We start from the raw sequence: 27,617 nt of genomic DNA on the forward strand, positions 1-27,617 counted from the left end.
TCCGTGCTGCCCGTCGACGAGGAATGTAAGTGGTGTCGCAAATGCATTTAATTGGAACGATCTTTTTTTTACAGCGAAAGCTGTTATGAGATCATTTCACCGGCCGTTTTTGGCGCCGTAGTTGTCCGCCGCCGCCGCCGCCGCCGGTGTCCGTAACCAGTATCGCTCGAAATAAGAAAAAAAAGGAAATAAGAAAAAACTTCCAGGATGGAACGAGGTTCGAACCTGGGCCCTCTGCGTGGGAGCCCAGTATTTAACCTCTGAGCCATGCCGGTGCTTGAAAATGCTTTGCAAAAAGGTCCTATACAGGCTTCATGTCGGGAAGGAACCACACTAGCATATGCCATATAGCGTGGTTGAACAGTAAAATAAGCACCAAGCGTCGCACAACGCGAATTCTGTAACCAGGCGTCACACAATGCGAATTGCGCAACGAGTAGGTTGTTGAATGCTTCCAACCCATTACAAAGGGATCTGCCATAATTCTTCATCGTCATCAGGCACAGCATCAACAAAGTGCGCATAATGCCTTACATGCGTTTAGCAGGTACCAATGCTCTCCGTAGAATGACGAAAAATGGCACAGTGCCTGCTGCCCTACTTCTCAAAAATTACAATGATTTATAGCGTAGTGGGTTCCTCGCAAGTGAACTTGTATTGGTTGCCAAGGAAGCCAATAAGCGCATGATCCATTTCCTCGAGGTCTCAGTGAAGTTCTTCGCCCCCCCCCCCCATCTCTCTCCCACTTCAACGTATGGTATACAGCATGACGGGAGAAGGAAATAGCGACCGGGCGTCACCCAATGCAAATTACATAACTGGTGGGCCGTTTAAAGCTTCCAACCCATTACAAAAGGCTGAGCCATAATTCTTCATCGTCATCAGTCGTCGCGTCAACAAAGTGCACATAATGCCTTACAGACGTGTAGCTGGTGCCTCGCTTCTCCGCAGAATGACGAATAATGGCTTAGTAGGTGCCTCCCAACTTAAGAAAAATTGTGATTTATGGCGTAGTGGGTACCTTTCTAGTGTACTTGTATTGTCGCCCCAAGAGAGCTTAAAACGGGCTCTAGAAACGCCGCTCTTCCAGCTTTCGCTGTGACTGTGCTGCGGTTTCAGCGCAGGCCTGGCGTTTTTTCTTCACAGAACAGTTCCCACTTTCCAACAATAGATCATTACTGCTGTTTAGCGAAGCTCAGAGAAGAAAAAGACGTGTTACTGTATTTTCTTGTTACTAGAGATGTCCTTTACGCAGTGGCCACCACGCTCTGGAAACACAATGTTTGACATTTTCTGCTTTTGTTCTAACAAAAACGATGCAACATGTTTTTTTCATAATATCATTCTGCAGTCCTTTGAGAACATGTTGGGGGACTTTGAACAAAATTGAGATTGGGTTTTTTTTATTATAGATTTTTGAATGGAGGAGCACTTTTCTCTTTTTTGGTGTTTCGAGCATGAAAATTTACTACTTTGAAAATTATTAGAGAAATACAAATGCAGAGGTTCATTACTCACATAAAGGCCTATTCATACTGCAAATATGAACAAGATAAGATGTTCACAGAAGTAGCCATAGCGTCCCAAATTTGACTGATTTTCAAAAACGCAGCGTTTTTCGTGAATTTTTAAAAATACATAATTTACTCAGAATTCCATGAAATGATAAGAGCTATTTCCTGTTTACTTCTACTTCCGCCAAAAAGAAAGATATTTGTAATATATAGCTTGAGTAGCTGCCAGCATGGTTCCGAAGTTACGAAAACGCATTCTTCGTAAAATGGTCGTCGTCAACCGGCGACACTTGTCGAATTTTGCTGTGTTGAAAAATTTTTTTATTTGAAAACGAACTGCGATTTCGTGCTGTGCCATCATATGTGCACAACATACAAAATTATCAGGAAAATCGGAAACATCAAATATACACCCTTTTTCGATCTTTCGTGGAATCGACCTGTTATTAAAACGTATTGTCAGCGTAGTTGTTGTCAACAACAAAGTAACAGCTGCCGCGCCCATAGAACAAATGCTGCTAGCGGTCACCGAAACAGTATCAACGGCAACGCGTTGGGAATTGGCAGCACAGCTCTGGTAAAACTTTTTTTAAAAATATTGCACGGCCCGCGTCGTCGCCGGCTCTGCCTTTTCTCTAGAAGCATGACGCAATCGGAAAGTGCCCAATTCAATTAAAACAGCACTTGCATATCCATTCTTGCACGAAGTTAACGCTCATTCTTTGATAAGATTCGCACGACATGTCTGGTGGGCGGTGAAGTCGCTGTATTGTGCTCGAATTTCTCTTCTTCAGTAAAGACAGAACCAGCGAGCAAAATGAAAGGCAATAGGTTCTTCCAAATAAAGGGCGAGGGTGAAAGCAAGCATGTGGGGGCGATGTGCATTCGCAGGATCAGCCAAACCCTCTCCCGATAACACAAAAATATGCCACGATCGGCGCCAATGTACAAGCTTGCAGCGCGCTCGGCCACGCGCTCGCGTGGTGTAGCTCATATGGCGCGTTCACACTGAGACATTCGGCGGCGAGAGCGCGCGGAATCCGCTTCGGCGGCGGCGAGATCCGCCGGAAAAGCCCATTCCGCGCCGATCGGTCCTGGACCTATTTTTGCGGAAGCTGCCGCCGGATTCCCTCACCGCGAACCACTCGGAACGCGAGTCGAACATTCGAAAAATGGCGGTGCGCTTGTGATATCGCAGTCTTCGAAGCCCGCAGCAACGGTGAAGTCTTTCGTAATCATCCTGTAGCTCTCGATAACTGCCAAGCGTTGTCGCGATTAGCATCTTTGCAATACATCATCGCAATCTTGCAAAACGGGTAGCATTATCTCGGCTCCACCAAGCTTCTCGCGTCTTGCAAATCAGAACGAAGCAACCACAACTGCTTGCGTCGTTTCTTGTTCGGCGAATTTATGTTTCTCCTCGTCAGACATCCCCAAAAAGTTGCTTTCCAGCAGGCCCAGCAGTTCGACGACCCTGCTCCTGTTTATGCGCTTCGCCGTAACGAAACGCGTACACAATGCAGAGCGCGTCGATGCCAGCGTTCCTTCGCTCGAAGGGACGATGACAACTAGGCGCCCTAGTTTTGGCGGTGCGGTTGCTAAGTGGTGTGAACAATGTGGAATTTCGGCGGCGCACGAATTCCGGTCGCTGTGGCCGGCGGATTCCCCAGTGTGAATGAGCCAATACTGAGCGCGATAGTACAGTTCAACGCCGCACACTTACAGTGCAATTCTCAGCTCATGGATAAACTGCATTATAGCCATGCCTTTCGACTTGGCAGCGTAGATTCCCAGGTCTTTCGGGTGCACAGGTTCGGCGACTGAAGCATCGCATAAAGGCCCAACCGCATGCATGCGATTTTCGAGCGACGGCGACGAGCGACAGTGCCGAGCGACATGATTTGTTGTCGCGGAGGCCCATCCATCGCCGTCGCTTGTAGCGTCGCAGTTTTTTGGAAAACTAGAAAAAATCACTTGTCGCCCGGAAGTGAGCGTCACGATTTCCGGCAAAAATGGCAGCATCACCGACACTCGCTTCGGTTGCAATTTGCTCTTGATGCTTCTAATCGGCGCGTACTTGAAAGAATGCAAGTTATAGCCTACCTTCTTTACAACCCCATCTCACGCGGAGAGCGAGGCAGCGGCTGTATTTTGTCGTTAATTTTGATCGACGGCTCGTTTTGCTGCATTGTTGGTAGCTTGCTGCAAGTCGTGAACTCTGGGGCAGAAAAATTGCTTGACGTTTCTTTTTTTTTTCGGAGATATCTTCGATGAAGAATGTTTCTTTGCTTCAGTTCGTTTCCTTTCTGACCTCTTCTATGCCGGAACTCTGCTTTCGAAGATGTTTTAGTTCGTTAGGGTCCTTGTTCAAATTTTGGTCGCAATAGTTGAAGTTCACCTTGCCCGCGCCGCTCCGGCTGATATTGCTGCAGAAATGGCCGATTGTCTTCTTAGTTGAATGTACAGAGCCGTCCACTTCTACCCTGAACACCGCGCCGTGCGGCCGGCGCTCCGCGGAGCGCCTCTGCCGGGCGCTTCGGAAACTAGCGCGCAAGCGCAATGACAGCTGTAGGCGGGGCCTTCGCCGCGTCGTCTGCTGGGGCGCGGCTGCTCGACCAAATTGCGCCTGCTTTGCGGTGAAGCAAGCATCACTTGTTATATGGGCACGCAAATTGGGAAGTTGGTGCGGATCTCATTCCTGCGTCCTTCATTCCTGTACGCTTGAATGATCCGGTTGACAGCTGCAAGATGACGGTTCGTCATCGCAGATATTGCACGTTGAGAATATCCTGTAAGGCATAAATCTACGATGCGTCGTCTTTCGTATTCCGGTACTTTCGGCATGGTCCTTTAATCGGGAGGCAATACTGGAATGAAGTACTACCGAACATATGCAGCCCCTTTATTGCGCGGCGATAAAAAAAAAGAAAGTTTGACGGCGCTATGATTTGAAGGGTCACATGAGCAGTGGGCTAACGTTTCGAGTCAAGAAAGATATGAAGCGATAAGCGGGCCTTGTGTCGCCCAGAGACAAAAAAGGAATGAAGCTTTATTCTGCACCTGCTCACAGCAGTAAAAATTTGTCATCGGCGCTTGTTTGGTGCACTGATTGCCCCGTACGAGTTCTGCTGAAAACTCGATTAGAACGTTTCTTAATTTCTATGCGTCAATAGCACGAAGAAACACGGCTGCCAGTAGGCAGTGAATAGGGTGGAATATTGGCGAGTTAAATTCGGTAGCACATGAAAGCAGCGCTATTCGTAACACACAAATGCTATAATATCAGTTTTCTAAGATTAACGGACAAGTCACATTCTTTTGTTTACAGGTTAGTAACTAATCAAAATTTTGAAACATTCCAAGATGTTATGTCAGAACTTACACGATATATTCATCACCAATTTTGCGGCGCTCAACTTTGCGCTGATCAAAAACAGTCGTGTGAGCTGCGGGATATTCTTTCTGTTCCGCCGAATCACTCAGTTGTGGCAGTGCCAGCGCCGCTTGAATGTTTTGCTCATGTATGGGCCGAGGTTTATTACTTGTACGATTGCTTGCAAAAAAGCCAGTCTCGGCGCTTCTCGAGAACCGCACCAAATTCTCAATTCGCGTGCGCATATAACAAGGGTGATGCTTGCTTCACCGCAAAGCAGGCGCAATTCGGTCGAACGGCCGCGCTCCAGCAGACGACGCGGCGAAGGCCCCGCCTACAGCTGTCATTGCGCTTGCGCGCTAGTTTCCGAAGCGCCCGGCAGAGGCGCTCCGCGGAGCGCCGGCCGCACGGCGCGGTGTTCAGGGTAGAAGTGGACGGCTCTGTACCTACACTGTTGGTTGACTGTGCATAATGCACTGGAGAGTGATATGCATGTTCCTTGTCATCGAAAGCAATAAAAGCCTTTTCGTTTTGATTGTTGGAGCTGGTGCTGTATGGTGAATCCATATCGCTTCGACATTCCGGTGGTTGAACACTGGAGGATACTGTAACATACGTTGTCTCACGAGATTGTGCTTGCGACTGCTTCTGTCCCAGTGCAACTATTGAGCTGAAAACGGAAAGGTGGGCGAGTTGGTTAAGGGGTATTCAGACGGGGGAGAAATGCTCGGGGGGTAAAGGCGGAGCCTAGTGACGTCAACTCGCGAGGAGAAGTCTCCACAAATGCCCCCCACTCACACGGACGAGGCAAACGGAGGGGGAGACCAGTGTTACTAGACTACTCTGGCGGCTTGCACCACCCGTTTGACGAGCTGCTGACGACGAGCTGCAGACGACAATCCAGCTGCAGACTGGATACCCACTGCCGCTCTCTGCAGGAGCAAGTGCAACGATGTGGCCAAACAAGAGCCCGAAATTCCGCCATATCCCCCACCGCCGGGGGATTGTTTGTCGTTTCGGGGAAAACGTCCCCGTCTCCTCCGAGGAGGCGCGGGGGGGTCACGCCCACTCGCTAATCCGTGACATCGCGGTCACGTGATCCGCAACCCCCCCCCCCCCCCGCCTCCCCCGAGCATTTCTCCCCCGTCTGAATACCCCTTTAGGGTTCATAGTGAAGTGTGCGGGGCAGCGCTAGAACGAATACAAGGACGAATACACGTCCTGTTTTTTCTCGTCATTGTATTCGTTCTAGCGCTGCCTCATACACTTCACTATGAGCTGAAAACCTTCGACGAAAGACATTGCTCCAGGAAGTCGCGGTCTGGTCTGGTTTCGTGCGGATTTGCCAGCTCGTCACGCGTAAATGCAACGATCTTGAGAGGCGTGTCGCGAGTTTCAACAGCAATGCAGACGTTAGCTTATGCCAAACCATGTTGTGGGCCAGATATGCGCCACGAAGGATCAAGTGATCCAGATGGTCCAGCAACGCCTGGAGTTCTATGGTGCAGAGAACTCGCAGAAAATGTCCATGGTAAACCTGGCGGTAGGATGGTCTTTTGCAAAAATGGCCTGTATGTCTTTCGGTCATCAGATCCTTTACCTTGTCTATTGGGAATGGTAAATTTTTATTCGGTGTTCGAATGCGCGAGATATATTTGGAAGATTCGCAATATGGGTACAAGCGTCGATAATTTTCGCACATGAAGTCTCGTTTGGCAAATACGCTTGCTGCATGAAGACTTCTCGTTACTGTGATGACCAAGTTGAAATGACTCCAGCTGATGGGTTACGGACAGGTATTCGTCGTATTCTTTAAAGCGAGTGATAATTTCTTCTTTTATTTTTTTTCCATGATTCGTTGTTTTGAAAGATGTGTTGAGATAACACTTAAATGCCTCATCGGAGAAGTAGTCGTTGAAGTTAGCGACCATGTCCCGCTCAGACCGTGATGCAGCGGAGCGTGGAGCTCTAACAGGTCGAACCGTTCCTGTACGGGTCCATCCTCTGCTGATCCGGTGTACTTTGAGATATCAAGATCTGTCGATGCTGCTGCCATGATGCTGGTCAGAGGGGGATCTGCTTCTGTGGTCTGCATGCGGTCAAGGTGTCTTGCGAGAGCTTTCTTGATGACATGCGGCTGATGAGTCGGCTGCCAGGTCTTCATCCTGTCGACTTGTGTGACGTTATGAATGATAGTCGTACCGGGGCTCAGATGTCATGCATTTATTCCATTCACGCGCGCTTCTTCATCCTCGGCTTCTACTAGGCATCACTTGCCTTCTTACGATATATATATATATATATATATATATATATATATATATATATATATATATATATATATATATATATATATATATATATTGTAGCGAAGCGTTCGAACTTGGTAATGGGTCGTCCTCTCGGACACCTTCTAGTGGATCGCCCTCTTCGGCTTTTTTCGAAGAGAACGCAGCTCGCGCTGAGAGTCGGCCCCGCCTTGGCTGTCGCTGTCGAGTATCGTCGCCGCTAATAAACCTCTTTATAATTTGGTGGAGGTGCTGGCTTGTCGACCATACCCGACCACTCCGCGTTGCTCGCAGAGATCAAGACCTTCGTACGCGAGGAAATCGCGCGCCAGTTCTCTCTGCTGGACTTTGCTCGCCCTCGGTACGCTCAACAGCCTTCGACCACCCTTCTGCCTCCCCTCCGTCGACCAATCGAGCAGGAAATCGCGGAGGTCGTGCCCGTGTACCACCAGCACCATCCGGCTCCTGCACCTTTGAGTTACGCCCAAGTTGTCGCAAGACCGCCCCCATCAATCGCTACGGCGGCCCCACACATTTACGCCGAAGCCTCCGCTCGACCTCACTCTTTCGAAGCGGATATACCGGTAACCTACGCCGACGTCACGCACAGGCCACGACTGCAGCCCACCATGCAGTCCTATCAGTTGCCGCCCCGTCAATCCCGTCCTGCACCATGGGCGGGCCCTTCCCCAGCGAACCGATGGCGCACACCTGACAACCACCCCATATGCTTCGCATGCTGTTACGCCGGCCACGTGGCGCGCTATTGTAATTGCGTGCAGCCGCCTAGAGACGTGTCGCCTTCCACGAGCCAGTCGAACCGCCCGTATTACGACCCACCTACGCCTCCGTCGCCGACGTCTCGCCCAGCTGCATCTCCCCGCCGTTCACCGTCACCACGACGCCGCTCGCTGTCACCGATGCGGCCACGTCCGGTCCCACGCAACCAGGAAAACTAGTCGTCGCAGTCCACGAGGCAAGGGCTGCGACGCTCTCGAACTGCGAAAGCCCTCAGCGAAGCCCATCGAACGTGATAGACGTTTTTTGTGGACGGTGTTCGCGCATCTGCCCTTATCGACACTGGAGCCGCCGTATCTGTTATGGACGCTAAACTAAGCCGCCTGCTACGAAAAGTGACGACGCCACTTTCCGGGCTCTCCCTCCGTACAGCCAGCGCCAAAGTATTCACCCGACAGCGGTATGCATAGCCCGTGTCATCATTCAGGACGCTCTGTACGCCGTCGAATTCATCATAATTTCTTCGTGCTCTCACGACGTTATCCTGGGATGGGATTTTCTCGCCCGCCACGACGCCGTCATTCATTGCGCACCAGCCGAAACAGAGCTTTCACCATTCTCAGATTTGACGCCGGCAGACAGTTCATCGGCTGCGACCAAGGTATTCGTCAAAGATGACATCACAGTTCCTGCAAATTCGTCAACGGCTGTGTCAGTCTATTGCACCGGTCTCTGCGACGCCGTTGCACTTCTTTCTCCATGTGACCGCGTCTTCACTAGGAAAGGCTTACTGGTGCCATTTGCGACCGTGGAAATCACTCAGGGCGACACGGATATTTTTGTGACCAACCCATCCCCGTTCACTGTTACGTTGGTGCGAGGGGAATGTCTCGGCAGAGCGTAACCCCTCGAAGACGCACAAGTTATGGATGCACCAGGTGACACGCACTGCGCCAGCTCCCGTACGCTCAGTGATGTTTCCACATCTGATTCGTCATCCGCTGATGTATTTCGTTCCTCGATTGCTGACAACCTTACGTCGGTCGAGCGTTCCCAGCTTCTATGCCTGTTGGAAGAATTTCGTTCTTCGTTCCATGTCGCGCAAACTTCTCTCGGCCGCACGTCTGCTGTCACCCATTGCATCGACACCGGCGTCCAACCACCACTGCGGCAACGTCCATACCGCGTATCTCCAGCAGAGCGTCGTGTAATTAACGAGCAAGTCGACGACATGCTTCGCCGCGACATTATTGGACCCTCAAACTGTCCGTGGGCGTCTCCTGTCGCTCTTGTTGCGAAGAAGGACGGCTCTGTGCGGTTCTGTGTGGACTACCGACGACTGAATAAGATCACCCGTAAGGACGTTTATCCCCTACCTCGAATAGACGACGCCATCGACAGCCTGCAAGGAGCAGAATTCTTTTCATCGCTCGATTTGCGCTCAGGGTACTGGTAAGTACCCATGGCTGATGACGCTCGACCGAAGACAGCCTTTGTCACGCCGGATGGCTTGTACGAATTCAACGTCATGCCGTTTGGGCTGTGTAATGCGCCCGCGACCTTTGAGCGCATGATGAATACCGTTCTGCGCAACTTTAAATGGACACGTGCCTGTGTTACCTCGACGACGTGGTAGTTTTCGCCCCGGACTTCTCCACGCATCTTCAACGCCTACGGCCTGTGTTGACGCGTTTGAGCGACGCCTGGCTGCAACTGAATCTAAAGAAGTGCCGATTTGCAGCACGGCAGCTGACAATACTGGGCTACGTCGTGTCCAAGGACGAAATTCTTCCCGATCCAGCCAAGCTCCGGGCCGTGTCAGAGTTCCCCAAACCTACGTCGGTCAAAGAACTGCGCAGTTTCGTAGGACTATGCTCCTACTTTCGGCGCTTCATCCGCAACTTCGCGGCTATTATATCGCCGCTGACGAAGCTCCTTGGCAGCAACGGGCCCCTCAATTCGTGGTCGTCAGAGTGCGATGACGCTTTCGCAAAGCTCCGTAGTTTGTTGACGTCTCCTCGGATACTACGCCACTACGACCCTACGGCCCCCACAGAGGTACACACGGACGCCAGCGGTGTTGGCCTCGGCGATGTCCTTGCGCAGCGCAAACCTGGGTTGCCGGAATACGTCGTGGCATATGCGAGTCGTACGCTTACTAAAGCTGAGACCAACTATACCGTTACGGAGAAAGAATGCCTGGCAATCATCTGGGCCCTTACGAAGTTCCGACCTTATTTGTATGGTCGCCCATTTGATGTCGTCACCGACCATCATGCACTGTGCTGGTTGTCGTCCATGAAGGATGCCTCAGGCCGTCTCGCCCGGTGGGCATTTCGCCTGCAAGACTACGACATCCGCGTGCTGTACCGCAACGGACGCCAGCATGCTGATGCCGACGCCCTGTCCCGCTCTCCCTTGCCTGACGACAATGCCACAGCTCAGTATCTCAGTTTGCCGTTTCTTCCCTCGACATTCACACCATCGCTACCGAACAGCGCAAGGATCAATGGATTGCCTCACTGATAGACTTGCTGACTCATCCATCGGCCACACCATCCTCTCGCGCATTGCGTGATCAAGCCCACTATTTCGCCGTTCGCGACGACCTCCTCGACCGACGCAATTACGACTGCGACGGTCGCCAGTGGCTACTGGTAATACCCCGCAGTCTGCGTTCTCACATATGCGAGTCATTCCACTCTGATCCGCAGTGTGCACACTCTGGGGTATCGAAAACCTACCACCGCATTCGCCAACGGTACTTTTGGCGAAGAATGTACCGCTACGTGCAGAAGTTTATTCGCTCCTGCATCGATTGTCAGTGCCGCAAAACTTCAACGCACCTGTCGCCGGCAGAACTGGAACCTCTACCTTGCCCTGACCGGCCGTTTCGGCGCGTTGGCATCGATTTGTACGGGCCACTTCCTCTGACGTCCGCTGGTAACCGCTGGGCCATCGTCGCTGTAGACTACCTCACGGGATACGCTGAAACTGGCGCCCTCCCTGCGGCTACAGCGCGCGATGTGGCCTCCTTCTTGCTCCACCGATTCATGCTGCGTCACGGTCCACCCCAGGAGCTGCTCAGTGATCGAGGCCGTGTCTTCTTGTGGGAAGTCGTCGAAGCCTTTCACAAAGAGTGCAACGTTGTTCACCGCAAAACTACTGCTTACCATCCGCAGACGAATGGCCCCACCGAACGCTTTAACCGCACGCTCGGCGACATGCTCTCGATGTACGTCGCCGCCGACCACACAAATTGGGATGCCATTCTGCTGTTCGTCTCGTATGCCTACAATACCGCCACTCAGTGCACTACTGGTTTCTCACCCTTTTTCTTATTGTACGGCAGGCACCCGTCGCACACAATCGACACAATCCTTCCCTACAAGCCGGATCGCTCTGAATGTGCGCCTATTTCTGCCACAGCCAGACTTGCTGAGGAGTGTCGTGAGCTCTCCAAGACCTTCACTACTCATAACCAAGAGCGGCAGAAGAGCATTTGCGGTGACACCACCACTTCTACGCCCACGTTCCTCCCTGGAGCGCTCGTTTGGCTCTCTGTCCCTACCACTGCAACTGGCCTCTCTTTCAAACTACTGCCCAAATACGAAGGCCCCTACCGTGTCGTCGAACGCACATCCCCGGTCAACTACCTGATCGAACCCATAGAACCATCTTCGGACATGCGCCGTCGAGGGCGCGACATTGTCAACGTGGAACGCCTGAAGCCGTACCATGACCCCCCATAGTGACAAGTTGCTAGGTCGCCAGGCGGCTCCCTTTTCGTACCCGGGGTAATTGTAGCGAAGCGTTCGAACTTGGTAATGAGTCGTCATCTCGGACACCTTTTAGTGGGTCGCCCTCTTCTGCTCATTTCGAAGAGAACGCAGCTCGCGCTGAGAGTCGGCCCCACCTTGGCTGCCGCTGTCGAGTATCGTCGCCGCTAATAAACCTCTTTATAATATATATATATATATATATATATATATATATATATATATATATATATATATATATATATATATAATATTAATGAGAACTAACAGACAGCATGCCAAGGAAAGTATAGGGGTGTTATTTGGAGTAATTAGAATATAAATGTGAAGAAAGTAAAGTGGACGAAAAGATAACTTGCCGCCGGCAGGGACCGAACTTGCGACCTTCGAATAACGCGTCCGATGCTCTACCACTGAGCTACGGCGGCGGTCATCTCCCCGTACACTTTATAGGGTATATACTTATATACTTTATAGGGTATATACTTTATATACCCTATAAAGTGGACGGGGAGATGACCGCCGCCGTAGCTCAGTAGTAGAGCATCGGACGCGTTATTCGAAGGTCGCAGGTTCGGTCCCTGCCGGCGGCAAGTTATCTTTTCGTCCACTTTAATTTCTTCACATTTATATTCTAATTACTACAAATAACACCCCCTATACTTTCCTTGGCATTGCTGTCTGTTAGTTCTCATTAATATTGTGTGTAACAAAGAAAAACGAGCCCTTAAAGTAATCTTTCCTTTATATATATATATATATATATATATATATATATATATATATATATATATATATATATATATATATATATATATATATATGTTATACGGGGGTTTATTTACAAAACCAACCGCCAGCGTTCAGCAGCGTCAAACACAGTCACGCGCTCTCGACTTTTCGTCTTGCTCTTCTTCTGCTCCTACTCAATGCTGTCTCGCTGTCCCTTCCCCACAACACTTGCCCCGGTGTCGAAGAGGAGCCATCCTGGCGAATCAGGGTGAAGCAAGCAAACAGGGATCATAATAGCGATTTAAGCGGCTAACGTGGACTGTTTCACGACCACAGCATCGTCTGCCAGCGGGAGGTGTCTCTGGTTCGACGACGTAGTTGACCGGCGACGTGCATTGAACGATGCGGTACGGAGGGGCAATCACTTTGACGTCGTGTTGACCTTCGGAAGCAATGGGGAAAGTTTTAAACCTATAACTCAAACTACAGCGCCAGTGTCAACAAGCGCAAAGGTACGAAAGCCATCCACAAAAACTTCAATGAGGTTTGCCGCAGAAGTGCAAGGACTTGATTATTTTTACGACGACGCAGTTCGTTCCTCGGGAACTGCGGCATCTAATTTCCCGCGTCTGAAGAGTAGTGTCGACGGCGCATAGGTGACAGGGAGCGACGTCGGGGGGATGGAGATCGGCGGCTAACTGAGGGCAGGCGGTCGGTGAAGAAGATTGTCATTGCCGTGCTGGGCCGCCAGACCGTCGAGGGTCGTGCGAATATCGTGACATGGTATCGGTGTGGACGGGAGGGCGGCGGTGGCAGAAACGTGCCACATGTCCTGCATAACCGCAAGAATAGCAGATATGGTGGTTGTCTGCGGTGCCCCACGGATTAGGATACGCAGCGACTGGTCGGCCGAACGGAATTGGTGACGACCGAACAGGCACCGACGAGGGAGAACTAGTTGGCTGACGGGGTGTTCTGGCTGCGACGACCTCAGCGTACGTCAAAAGCGCAGCCTCCAGAGGTGGTGAACGAAGGAAAGGTAAAGCGTCAGTAACCTCCTCTTGGATAACTTGTCGTATGGCTGGGGCCAGATGATGCGTCTGTGCTGGTTCGGGCGTGCTTGATAAAATGGAGAGCTGTCGAGCGACCTCCTCACGCACAAACTGTTCTATCTGAGCCAACATGGAATTCTGGTCGCCGAGACTCATAGCCGCGATCGAGTCACGCTGTTTCAAAGAGCATCGCGTGTGGGCGCGTTGCTGGCGCAACTTGTCGCAACTCTGGCACCAACTGAGCAGTTCGGCTGTGGTTTGTGGGTCCTTGGCTAACATCTGAAATGCGTCATCAGCTATTCCCTTGAGTATCTGCTTGATCTTGTCTGCTTCGAGCAGCGATGGGTTCCCACGCTTGCAGAAGTCAACAACGTCTTCGATGTAGCTGGTGAAGTTCTCGCCTGGCTGCTGAGTGCGCTCACGAAGTCACTGTTCTGCGCGGAGCTTTCGTGCAGCGGGGCGGTCAAAGACTTCTGAAAAGGCCGTCTTGAATGAAGCCCAGTTGGTAATATCGGCTTCGTGATTCCGTAGCCAGAGACAAGCGACGCCGGCCAAGTAACAATGAAGTTAAACCAACTAGCCTAATTTTGCATTGCAGACTGTTGCGGCCAAGTAAAAGCTGACATAAGACAGCTGAGCCGCATCGTCCCACTTGTTCGCTGCGCTCACCTTGTGGTATGTAGCCAACCAGTCCTAACGTCTTGGTCATCAGTGCCACTGAAGATTATTGGGTGACGCAGCGGAATCATGCCTGGACACGCAGGGGCTGTAATTTGGGAGGTTCCTTGGAAGGTGGATTCTTCCGGCATTGCTGACACTGGAGGTAAGGCGCGGCTTCGTAGATCCAGCTTCGAAGACTACCCAGCGGCTCCACCATATTTTAAGGGGGTTTATTTACAAAACCAAAAGCCTGGGTTCAGCAGTGTTAAACACTGCCACGCGCTGTCTTGGGACTTCGTATTGCTCTTCCCCACTAGAATATATATATATATATATATATAATTGAGAAGTTAGTTCTGAAGGTCCGTTGCACATGTAGTCGAAGAAAAGGAGCACACGAGGAGGTGTGACCATTACACCCCTGATGTCTTATGTCTGTTCTTTTATTGTTGTGTACATTTTGTACAGTCACTTCACGACGTGCTGATGCCCATACAAGCGGCTGCACACGCTTGTACTTCAGTTTATTCTGATGAAGGACGTGCCATATATATATATATTGTTGAGGTGTTTATTAGACGGCAGTCGGCGACGATGCTCAATGGCCACAGTCAAGCAAGAACACGAGCTCAGAGCGCGAGCGGGAAGAGCCCAAGAGGACGACCCACTAGAAGGCTATAGAGAGCGCAACCCCTTACTCAACTCAAAGGCTTCGCTACAACTTCCCCGGGTACGAAAACGGAGCCGTCCGGCGACCTAACAGCTCGTCACTATGAGTGGGTCATAGTAGGCCTTGAGGCGCTCCACGTTGACTATGTCGCGCCCTCGACGGCGCATGTCCGACGATGGTTCGATGGGTTCGATTACGTAGTTGACCGGGGATGTGCGCTCGACGACCCGATAGGGGCCTTCGTATTTCGGCAGTAGTTTTGAAGAGAGGCCAGTTGCAGTGGTAGGGACCGAGAGCCATACGAGTGCTCCAGGGAGGAACGTGGACTCAGAAGTGGTGGTGCCACCGCGAATGCTCTTCTGCCGCTCTTGTTCCTGCGTTGTAAAAGTCTTGGCAAGCTCGCGACACTCTTCCGCAAGCCTGGCTGTGTCAGAAATCGGCGCACAGTCAGTTGAATCCGGCTTGTATGGGAGTATCGTGTCGATGGTGTGCGACGGGTGCCTTCCGTACAATAAGAAGGGTGAAAACCCAGTTGTGCTTTGAGGGGCGGTATTATAGGCGTAGGTGACGAAGGGCAGAATGACATCCCAATTTGTGTGATCGGCGGCGACGTACATTGAGAGCATGTCGCCGAGCGTGCGGTTAAAGCGTTCGGTTAGGCCATTCGTCTGCGGGTGGTAAGCAGTAGTTTTGCGGTGAACAGCATGGCACTCTTTGAGAATGGCTTCGACGACTTCCGACAAGAAGACACGGCCTCGATCGCTGAGAAGCTCCTGGGGTGGACCGTGACGCAGCATGAATCGGTGTAGCAGGAAGGAGGCAACGTCGCGCGCTGTAGCCGCTGGGAGGGCGGCGGTTTCGGCGTATCGCGTTAGATGGTCAACAGCGAGGATTGCCCAGCGGTTACCAGCCGATGTCAGAGGAAGTGGTCCGTACAAGTCGATGCCCACGCGCCCGAACGGACGGTTAGGGCAAGGTAATGGTTGTAGACCAGCGGGTGACACGTGCGTTGAAGGTTTTCGGCGTTGGCAATCGAGGCAGGAGCGAACGAACTTCTGCACGTAGCGGTACATCCCTCGCCAGAAGTATCGTTGTCGAATGCGGTGGTAAGTTTTGGATACCCCAGAGTGCGCGCATTGTGGATCAGAGTGGAAGGACTCGCATATTTCAGAACGCAGACTGCGGGGTATCACAAGTAGCCACTGGCGGCCATCGGCGTTGTAATTGCGTCGGTGCAGTAGATCGTCACGAATGGCGAAATGGTGGGCTTGACGACGCAACGCGCGAGTGGTTGGTGTTGCCGACGGATCAGTGAGCAAGTCTATCAGCGAGGCGATCCATTTATCCTTGCGCTGTTCGGTAGCGATGGTGTGAACGTCGATGGAAGAAACAATAATGTTACGTGACGAGCATGGGGTATTGTCGTCAGGCAAGGGCGAGCGCGAGAGGGCGTCGGCGTCAGCATGCTGGCGTCCGTTGCGGTAGAGCACGCGGATATCGTAGTCCTGTAGGCGAAGTGCCCAGCGGGCGAGGCGGCCTGAGGGATCCTTCAATGACGACAGCCAGCATAGTGCATGATGGTCGGTGATGACATCAAATGGGCGACCATACAAATAGGGTCGGAACTTCGTAAGGGCCCAGATGATCGCCAGGCATTCCTTTTCGGTGACGGTTGTAATTGGTCTCGGCTTTAGTAAGCGTACGACTTGCATATGCCACGACATATTCAGGGAACCCCGGTTTGCGCTGCGCAAGGACAGCGCCAAGGCCAGCACCGCTGGCGTCTGTGTGTACCTCTGTAGGGGCCGTAGGGTCGTAGTGGCGTAGTATGGGAGGCGACGTCAACAAACGACGGAGCGTTGCGAAAGCGTCGTCGCACTCTGACGACCACGAATGGAGGGGCCCGTTACTTCCGAGGAGCTTCGTCAGCGGCGATATGATAGTCGCGAAGTTTCGAATGAAGCGCCGAAAGTAGGAACACAGTCCTACGAAACTGCGCAGTTCTTTGACGGACGTCGGTTTCGGGAACTCGGTCACGGCCCGAAGCTTGGCTGGATCGGGGGAGAATTCCGTCCTTGGACACGACGTAGCCGAGTATTGTGAGCTGCCGTGCTGCAAATCGGCACTTCTTTAGATTCAGTTGCAGACCAGCGTTGCTCAAACGCGTCAACACATGCCGGAGGCGTTGAAGATGCGTGGAGAAGTCTGGAGCAAACACAACGACGTCGTCGAGGTAGCACAAGCACGTGTGCCATTTCAGGTTGCGCAGAATAGTATCCATCATGCGCTCGAAGGTGGCGGGCGCATTACACAGCCCAAACGGCATGACGTTGAATTCGTACAAGCCGTCGGGCGTGACAAAGGCGGTCTTCGGTCGAACGTCATCAGCCATAGGTACTTGCCAGTACCCTGAGCGCAAATTGATGGATGAAAAGAATTCTGCTCCTTGTAGGCTGTCAATCGCGTCGTCTATGCGCGGTAGTGGATACACGTCCTTACGAGTGACTAGTTTTCCTGGTCACGTGGGACCGGACGTGGCCGCATCGGTGACAGTGATCGGCGTCGTGGTGACGGCGAACGGCGTGTAGATGGAGCTGAGCGAGACGACGGTGACATAGGCGGCGGTGAAGCGTAATACGGGCGGCTTGACTGGCTGGTGATGGTTGAGCCGACACGAGGCGGCTGCACGCGATTGCAGTAGCGGGCAACATGACCGGCGCAACCGCACGCGAAGCAGATCGGGCGGTTGTCAGAAGTGCGCCATCGATTCGTCGGGATAGGTCCCATCCATGACGCAGGACGCGGTGGACGAGGCGTCTGCTGATACGACTGCATGATGGGCTGCATCGGTGGCCCAGGTATGACGTCGGCAAACGCAGCCGGCACACTCGCTTCAAAGGCCTGAGGTCTGGCGACGGCTTCGGCGTAAGTGGGGCAGCCACAGAGATCGCTTGGGGTGACCTGGCTACAACTTGCGCGTAACTGAGCGGTGCAGGCGCCGGAGGGGGCTGGTGGTATTCCGGCATGACTTCCGCGATTTCCTGCTGAATAGCGCGGCGTAAGGGAGGCAGCAGCGTGGTCGATGGCTGTTCAACACGCTGCTGCTGAGGGAAGGCCAGTAGGGAGAACTGGCGGGCAATTTCCTCGCGCACAAAGGACTTGATCTCGGCTAGCAAGGCGGAATGATCAGAAATGGCCGACAAGCCAGCGAGATCGGCGTCGCGTGATGCAGGTCGACGGGTCAGCAACCGCTGCCGGCGCAGCTCCTCGTAGCTTTGGCAGAGCGTGATCACCTCGGCCACAGTACGAGGGTTCTTGGCGAGCAGCATAGTGAAGGCGTCGTCGTCGATGCCTTTCATAACGTTGCGGATCTTGTCAGACTCGGGCATAGCTGCGTCGGCTTTCTTGCACAAGTCCAGGACGTCTTCTATGTAGCTCGTAAAGGAGTCACCGGTCTGCTGAGCTCGTTCACGTAAACGTTGTTCGGCTTGCAGTTTACGAAGGGCAGGGCGGCCAAACACGTCGATGATGGCGGTCTTGAAAGCAGACCACGTGGGGAAATCGGTGGCGTGGTTGTTGTACCACAGGCCCGCCACACCCGCGAGGTAGAAAACCAAGTTGCTGAGTTTGCCTGCCTCGTCCCATTTATTGAGTACGCTCACACGCTCGTACAGCGCAAGCCAGTCCTCAACGTCGGTCCCATCCGCGCCGGTGAAGATAGGGGGGTCGCGGATGCGGGGGACACCGGGGCAGGAGGTCGTTGCTGGAGGAGGCGTTTGCTGAGCAGCGTCTTGAGGCATGGTAGTTGGTAGGGTACGGGATCGTAGCTCCAGGGGCATCGAATGGGAGCACAGCACCTCCACCAATTTGTTGAGGTGTTTATTAGACGGCAGTCGGCGACGATGCTCAATGGCGACAGTCAAGCAAGAACACGAGCTCAGAGCGCGAGCGGGAAGAGCCCAAGAGGACGACCCACTAGAAGGCTATAGAGAGCGCAACCCCTTACTCAACTCAAAGGCTTCGCTACAACATATATATATATATAACAGGACTTGTATATTTCATCAAGCGCGCAAATTCGCTGATTCTACACAATTCAATTTTTACGAACTTCACCACAGAATGGTTGCTTGCGAATCACTGAAGGCTGAAGTGTTATATAAGAAAGCCTGCTACGTTAACATGGCAGAATGCGCTGCGTCCAAGCGGTGCCTACATATGCTTTCCCGACTGCTTTGTAGCAGAAGCGGGGTGTAGTGGTTAGCGTACGCGGCTGCTGATTCAATGGTCGAGTTCGAATAGTGTATGTTTGTCGTGAATTTTCTATAACTTACTTTGGACTTTATTTCTGTATATTGATTGTAGATGTAATCACATGCGTGTGTGAACCTTCAAATGCTCAGAACCAGAAACATTAAACTGTTTAGCTTTTTTTTCTCGAGAAGGAGCAAGTGTTAGTCCCATCAGAAGTAACATTTCGTCCGTACGCAGTTACCATCCGAAGAGAGGAAGAAATCAGTTACTCCCATAAAGGGGTGGCCATTACACCCCACCATTTCGTCTGCTGGAAACTACTGAGGACTAACAGTTCGTCGCCTGACAGTCACTCCCTAAAGGACGAATCATTCATCCTTCAGGGAATAATGGTATTGGCGATGCAGTTAGCCCCCAAAAGCACGAAACTGACGCCCCTTTTCTTGCTTTGTGGCTTAGAGAGTGCGTCACTTGTCCCGTTCGTGTGTGGTGTGCTGGAAAGGCGTGAACACATGTTCAAGGGAATGCATGTGCGTACTGCAGCCGCAAACCGAGCGCAGCGAATAAAGTTGAGTCATCTGTTTACATGCCTCGTTTGTGCAGCATTGTGTGAGGCACTTTGCTTGCGATGAGCACACAAGAAAGCGCTAGTGTGCAGATGTCCTCCCTTCCCCCATCTCTCCTTTTTGCAGTATGCATCCTAGCCATGTGCACGCGCCGTTGGCAGTAGGCTCGCGCCGAAATAAATGTTTTCAGGTGGGCCATAAGGGCCCACAATGTGCAGCGGTTTCCGGGTGTGAAAAAATTGCGTTCCTGGGAAGTAAACACTCAAGTGTATCGAGGGCAACGGCGCGCGTTGATTGAGGAGAGTCGATGCAAGTGGTTTATACCCCTGTCAGACGGGTACCTTTTGATCGTGATCGAGCCTGTATCCGTATCGGACTTTCAATCGCGATCGAAAGTGTTCATTGCTATACTCGGCAAAGATCGGAATCAAGTTGATCGAGCTCTTGCGCACATTGTGCTGCTGAGTATATACAGAGAACGTAATGAACATGCTTAAAACGCAGTAAAAGTACTGGTATGAAACAATTTTTTACCCCTTCTTATTTGTTGTTCGAGGTAATACATGTGCTACGTCCCCCATGTTGACCATCTGCAACTCTCTGAACTGCTGGGGCTCAGGCACGCTCTAGTTGGTTCATAGATTGCAACATGGGAAGGAAGAGCGGAAAATTTTGACGGAATACAAAACTGCTCTGTTGTCTTCTGTTGTTCAGCGGATGACAACATCGCTGTTGCGTCCCTCCTTTGTCGTGTGTTCCGTAAAATGTTTGCGCTGTTTCTTCCCCTGCTGCAATCTCTGAACTTAAACGCCTGTGTGACACCCTTAATAGTAATATATAATTGTTGCGATTTAATGTCCGAAAACCACGATATTATTATGAGGGACGCCATATGGGAGGGCTCCGGAAATTTGAAACGAGCTGGGGTTCTTTAACATGCACCTAAATGTAAGTACACGGGCCTCGAGCCGCCGCGGCCGGGATTTGATCTCGTGACCTTCACGTCAGCAGTAAGCACGATAACCACTACACGTACCAGCGTGGCGGATTGTGACACCCTAAATGATGACCGAGTTGCTCGTGCTTTATAGGGTGTGATCTTTTTATAGACGTAATGTATAGACGTAAGGTAGCCTTGTGACAGTGTTTCAGCCGTGCTCCCCACATTTTCGTTTCACTCACGAAGTAGCTCAAGATAATTCCATTACGTTTCTAGATCTGTATCTAACTTGTCATCTTCGTGGTCATATTTCCTGGATCATAGCATAAGGACTAAAAACACGCGGTCAACGCATCATTCGTCTCACAATAAACTTGTTAAGAGGGCTACCGCCCAATTATGCTTGTCAAATGCGGCTCGAAATAGCTGCACCCACCAAATACAAGTCAATGCTGCCGAGCAGGAGAATATGCCGTTAGCGGCAGGCTATACTAAGTCTTTGATAACTGCTGTGGCTTAATCTTTCATTACGCGCTTAAAATTGAAACGCAGAAGTGAATGCGGTGTTCGGGACCAAAAAAATGAAAAAGGCCTCGTTGTTATGCCGTAGTATGCGGCATTTCACCGATCTTCAAAAAAGGGTCGCTGACAAAACTAGGTCAGGTTGGTCTGGTCTGCATCTTGCAAGCTTGCAAATCTGTGTAAGAGGGCTTCGCAGTTCCATACGCAAAGGAAAGAAGGCGATACCAAACAAAGTGGGGGGCAGAAATAGGGGCTAGTAGGTTGTACAGTCAGCCACAAAAGTTTACGCACCACGCGAACACGCGCCAAACTGCCTGTCCGCGCCACCTAGCGGTACGCCATCCACCGTCGACTGCTGTGCTGGGCCGGAAACGGGTCTCCTTGTTATTCACTGGTATATCAGTTTTCTACTGCCGTACAGAACACTTAGTTCGTTGTTATCAGGCAAAGCGCTTATCTGCAGTATGAGCGTCACACTCCTACTTTGATTGCAGAATCAAAGCTACCACGACGTGCTTGGAACGGTGTGCCGTTGGGCAGGTATCAATTTGTGAGAAAGGTTGATACTCATAATAGTTATGCTGTAGACTGCTCTCCAGACAGAAGCACGTAGCCACGGCTGCCGAAGAGCGCGTCGCGGTAGAAAGTGAAAGGTGTAAAATATTCGAACCCAGTGGGAAAATAGCCAGGCCATCGATTAAGGGAGGGATGCGTCCTGGGCGTAGCGCTGCTTTCGATCACAGAGCGCAGACTAACAACTGTTTATTTCATGTAGTTTCCTCTTACATATATGCACAAGGGTGGCATCGCAAAAAGCACGAGGCAAGATAAAGGAACACCTCACTGGACATGCGCAGGATAAACCATAAGTTGTTTTCATGAAATGAATTTCTTTAGAAGAAATATTAATGCATCGGACACTCGCACATTCGTCGACACGTGCCTGTGTCATCATATATGATTCCGACATTATTCTTTTCATTTAATGATGCACTTGTGATGAAATAGTAGTTTGGTCGAATAGCTGCGTACATTTCCACCGCGACACATGTGTTTCAAGATTGCCGGGGCGCGTGATTAGCTGACAATTATTTCGGTACTCTTCTAATCTTGTGTTTAAGCGTCTCCGACGTATCTCTTACCACGTACGCCGCTAGGGACTTCAGTCGCACCGCGTTCCCCGCTCGCCCTGTGAGAATCAGCGGCCACGCTAGAGGGAATAGACGACGCACGTAGAGCTTCTCTTCGCGTTTCACGAAGCTTTGAAGGAGTTTACATCGAGTATCTGTGCTTGTTGATGCCATCCTTGCGCGAGATTCACCCTTGATTCCATCTTTGCGCGAGACAGTCACTTCAACGTGACAATATGAGGTGCCCGCGTATATGTTAAGAACTACAGCTACAGCAAGGGTTAAATCACGATCATGGACGTTAGTCGTCGGTACGGAGGTGTTCCACTAGGCGTCAACGTCAGTGCGTCCACATAAAGCGGTGAAATCTGGGAAACAGTACACATTTTACAAGCTCTCATATATCAATGCCCTGTACACAATCAAATACTTGTGTGACAACACGTTTCACTTTCGTGTTATGCTGATTCCTATGACGGAGGGATCAGCCATCATTTAGTTATGGTCCTTTGCGTTCGTGTATTGCTGGCACTTTGAATAAGGCGAAGAAAAAGGCGGCCATGTGCTGAACCGCAGGATACGCTAAGTGATGCTCCATGCAGCATTTAGCAGGATATTTCGCTCGACATTTCTTTCAGATTGCGATTGCTTACTAGGTGTGTTTTAGAAAAACAGCCTCCTGAATGCTTGGCGTATGGGGAAAATGAGTTTTCACTATCATTTTGTCAGTGCCAAGTGATGCTTGCTTTAGCTTGAGGCATACAAACAGAAAGTGAGGTTGCATGCAGAATCGGATTTTTATAGAAAGGTCGCAAATAAAGAAAATGGCGGCATACCTCTGCAGCCTCATGCTCACAGCCAGGAACCCTGGCAGCCCACTCACAGCCTTCATGCTTTATGCTGAACGCAAGTCCCTTCTGGCAGGAGAGCTTGGATGCCACACCGTTGTTGCAGCTGTAGAACTCTTGGCAAACACGCGGGTAATCCTCATGCGGGAAGAAGCCATTGGCGCGGGGACACTTGTGTGTAGACTTGGCATTCTCTGCACAAAATTTTTCGCACAATGGTCATTCTGTTGCTAGGAACTTTTAAGCGAGTTGTCTTTTTTTTTCGCATCAGTTCAGTGCATCTTATATGATATTATGAAGTAGTATAAAAGCATGAAATAAACATATGCACGGATCAGTAGAGGGCATTCAGCAAGAATTTTTAAAGAACACTACCCGAGCGACAGCGTTTCTGTAAGTCTAAACAAACAGGAAATGCCTGAACCAGGTTAAACAGACTTCAAAAAAAAAAAATGTTGCAGTGGCTTGGCTCGGCTATGCCAGGATATACGTAGCGGTAGCAAAGGTTCAGCTGATTACTCTTAGCTTTTCGTGCCTCCGCAGCACGTTTAGCCTTCTTCTGTTTATTCTTCCTATGCTCAACCGTTAATTGCCAAGCAACTACTTCGGGATCCGATGAGTTAAGCTTCTCCGCTGTTCTGCGCCGTTGAGCAACATTTGCGCTCTCCTTCTCCATGGCTATACCCCACTGGCAAACGCCAGTCAGAGGCGCTATCAAGCGGCTCCAGCGCAGTGTCAGACGGCGACTGCACAGCGAAGGCGAATAGCTGCGCGCACGCGGGCACCACTGCGTCTGCCACGGCTCTCTGGAATGCGCAGACCGGCGGCGGCGGAGTGCGCGGGAGCTGCCGGCTCCGTTGCGCCAGCTGCGAGCTAGAGTCACTGTATATGCTACCTTTGGGTAGTAGAGTAGCGCATAGGTCCGGCTAGCAACCACAGCTATGCGGTGAAGTCGCACTCCGTTTTTGCAGGCGACATGCCTACCGTGTCGCCGATTAACCTGTCTGGCGTGTCGAAGACCGGCGATAAACATTGGCTGTCGATGGCTAGTGTTAATTCAGTTCGCTGCAGCGGAGGCGTCGAGAAATAAAAAAAAAATTGGCCCAAGCGGCAGCTTCTCCGCAATGCATGGTTGCTAGCGGCGTTGGAAGACAGATGCGCAACTCTGCTACCTAAAGGTAGCGTATACAGTAACTCTACTGCGAGCCAGTTTTGCGCGCCTCCTTGAGGAAACTGGCTTAAAATGATACAAACAACGCGTGTACTCTTGCGGATACGGTCAGTGATTGCCACTGAATGCACAATATGTGATTTCGAGGTGATATTTGCATTTTAAAAACTACAAAAAATACTATAGTAGTGACAAATGAGCGCAAAAAATACTGCCGGCGATTACGATAATAATGCGAAATTTCAGCACCTTCACGCGTGTTTTCGTTTTGCGGTACATAGAGGCAAAGAATTTAAGAGAGGCAGGTACTTATTTGCTTCTGCGGCGCGCACTTCGAGGTCTCCTCGGTGACGGGGCCTACCTTGCGCTTTAGCGGTGCGCACCTCTGCATTCTGATGTCACCTTTGGTTCGGGAAGCTCGATTAGCAGCTGCGGCAGAGGCTGAGCACTTGCGCCTGTCGTGTCGTTCATCATTGAAAACCAAATGGCGAAAAGATACTGGCTCATCTCGGCGGTGAAGATAAGCTTGTGTTTCGCTAGCGCTAACTGCAGGATCCTCTTGACTCATCGAAGGTTGCAGAGACAGCCAGCCGGCCTCGGCTTGTTGGGTAATGCATTCCTCAGAAAGAACCGATAAGCTTCTGTGTCGTCGGCGAGAACTGGAGGGTTCACGTCGGACTGGATCATGCGGCCACGGTAGTGTTCCTGCGGTTGTCGCCCATGAAAATTGGCTCATACCCACGACTGGCTTCTTTTAGCTGGCCTCGCCAGAACAGCAGCGTCGCGTGACACGAGGCACGCGAGACAGGCGGATACGGCGAGGGCCAACGAAAGACGACGCTCAACTCAGGAACGGGCGCCTCAGAGCTACACTCTACGTGGACGGGCGCGGAGAAACAACAAAACAATTCAACCAGCTGACAAATGAAAAGCGTGATATTCAGACGCCTGCAAAGCAACACATACACACATGGAACAATAATGCACCGCCTCTACCCAACTAAACATAGCTACATGTGCCCGCTCTGGAACGTACCAGAGACTCTGGCGCACTTGCTCCTTGAATGCCAGTGCCATGCAAGCCGCACTGTGCAACCGGAGACGACTGGGAATGAAGAAGGACGAACGATCGACGACCATTTAACGAAAACGTGGGAGGCGAAACTTGTCATCGAGGACCTGGAAGACCAGCGACAACTCGTCGCCAGAGCCAAGAGTGCAGTCGAAGCCAGAGGGTTCCTGGACTAGGGAGTCCTCTCATTTCAGGGACATACCGGGCATTGCTCGGAAAACTGTTTCGACAATAAACGTTTATTTCCCTCTCTTAGCTCCGCTTCGCGAACACTGATAAACCAGCGAAGCTGGTGGCCTTCCCATCGTCAGGCCAGCGCCTCTCAGGCTAACGCATTTCGATGTTCTGCAAGTCTTTCAGATATATTTTATCACTGCTGTTTATTAAACATTCTTTGTTAAGCTTTGAGGAGGTAGTATCGTTTTACAGCATCTTGCACGTAGGCGGGATTTTTTTGCGTAGGGGGGGGGGGGGCAAGGTTTATTTGTTCGGAAAGTCTTTCCATGGCAAAGAAAAAAAATGTTGCCCGGGAATATAGCCGGCGCTAAATTATTAGAAGAAAATGAGAACAAAGTGGAATGCAGCCTAAGAGGTGAGTTAATCCGCGATGGAAAGCAATTTTTTGACACTGCAGTAAAGCTAATGCGTGTGCACCAGAAAGAATGCTTTCCAACCAAATAATCTCGACCGAGAAGGGCCATACGGAGTCAGTGACAGAAAAAGGAGTGACACAAAGAAAAAAAATAAGGGTGGGGAAATGCAAGGGAATCGGGCGCCCACTTACGGCAAAAAAAAATGTCGGACGCTTTCTCTACCGAACTTCTCACCACTATGTCTCAACAATAGGCCTGCGAGAAGAACGTGAGCCATTTTATGGCAGCAATTCTTAAGTAAAGAACAAACACATTCGGGAAAACAATTTTATTGGACAGCAAAGAACCAAAGCACAGATGCTTTCCTGACACGAAAGATACAGAACGCTAGCATTTATTTTAGCAAGCAAATTTTAAAGAATGGCATTGGGAATGGTATTACCATATAGTAAAGGTCAACGCAAAAGAAACAAAAAAGAAACATGTGCCTAGCCGAAGAGAGCGGTTCACGCTGCAATTTTCATGCGTCGCCATTTCTCCATAAACACAGCGATAACTTCGTCGACACTGACTTGCATTCGGTGAATGGACAAGAGGGCCAGGCGATTAAGCCGCTCTTCGGCCGTCCGGTTCCTCAAATATGTTTTTACTCTTTTCAGTGTTGAGAAGCTCCGTTCTGCAGCAGCTGCACTCACTAGGTGCGTTGCCAGTATCATGAGGAGTGTGGGAACGTTCGGGAAGAGGGCTTTGTCGCATTCAGCTAAAGCGTCCGTCGCGAAGCGAGGAAGTTCGTAACCTAGCAGCAGATGAAGCTACAGCAGATGAAGCAACTACGTAACCTTGCAGCAGATGAAGGCGTATAAATCTCTTGATTCACATAAATATATCATCAGCGGCTGGGTACCGAATATCGCAGCAATGCGGCTGCAGTCGGAGAGCGTCGTCGTACCCGGCGAGATCAGACGACTACGAATTAAAGTATGTTCTTGCGCATTTGTAAACCACAGCGACATATCTAGTTTTCATTGTACGGTTCCACTCAGGCGGCGCCGATTTGCCTCCCGAACGAATGCAGCTGTCCGGTGTTTCTGCTGCTGAGCCTGGAAGCTCCATTCTACACTCAGCCTCACTTTGCGAGCTTGCGCCGCACTCGGTAGCTGCAGGACTGTTGCGCTGCTACGCTTTTTGCGCGGCAGCCGCGCCCTCCCCCCTCCCTTTTTTGGGGAGGGGGGGAGGGGGAGAGGTGCGCTCTTTCGAGTGCCCACACCTCGCTTCGTTGGTCACAGGTCTGCCACCTGCGTGGCCAAGATGCCGCGTTGGTACCCAGTCAGGGTTTGCACCATCCATAAACTTTGAAAGATCTGCCTGCGAATTGCGTGGTATCTAGAAGCCTCCCAATGTAAGGTTCCCATAAGGTGGCGAGACTTCGAGCTGCGCACACGACTTTCACAACGTGCGCGATCACATTGCACAGGAGGAGGAGGAGCGAGCAGCGTAGTTCAAAGGCACTCGAGAACTGCTGGAGTTCAGCCGAAATAGTGTATGTGTAAACAACACTCGAGAACTCCAGGTGCGCATTAATGTGCAGCAACACAAGTGAGAGAGGGAGAAGCATAGTGAGAATAAGGACGAGATCTTCTGCGTGGGCGCATCGGTTTGAAAATACATGCTGGTGTGCCTTTCCTTTACCTGTGATGACCTGGCGGCAGCAGAAA

General features: G+C 51.1%; 1 protein-coding gene across 1 annotated transcript in view; it reads right to left on the reverse strand.

The window, feature by feature from the left end:
* Positions 1 to 27,617, reverse strand: part of LOC119390684 (protein obstructor-E) — a 70,368-nt gene that overhangs the window by 12,878 nt on the left and 29,873 nt on the right. The window contains exon 3 of the mRNA XM_037658373.2: positions 23,055 to 23,260. Coding sequence (XP_037514301.1) covers positions 23,055 to 23,260 — 206 coding nt within the window. The remainder of the gene's footprint in view (positions 1 to 23,054; positions 23,261 to 27,617) is intronic.

The sequence above is a fragment of the Rhipicephalus sanguineus genome, chromosome 1 (assembly GCF_013339695.2).
Source record: "Rhipicephalus sanguineus isolate Rsan-2018 chromosome 1, BIME_Rsan_1.4, whole genome shotgun sequence".
NCBI lineage: Eukaryota > Metazoa > Arthropoda > Arachnida > Ixodida > Ixodidae > Rhipicephalus > Rhipicephalus sanguineus.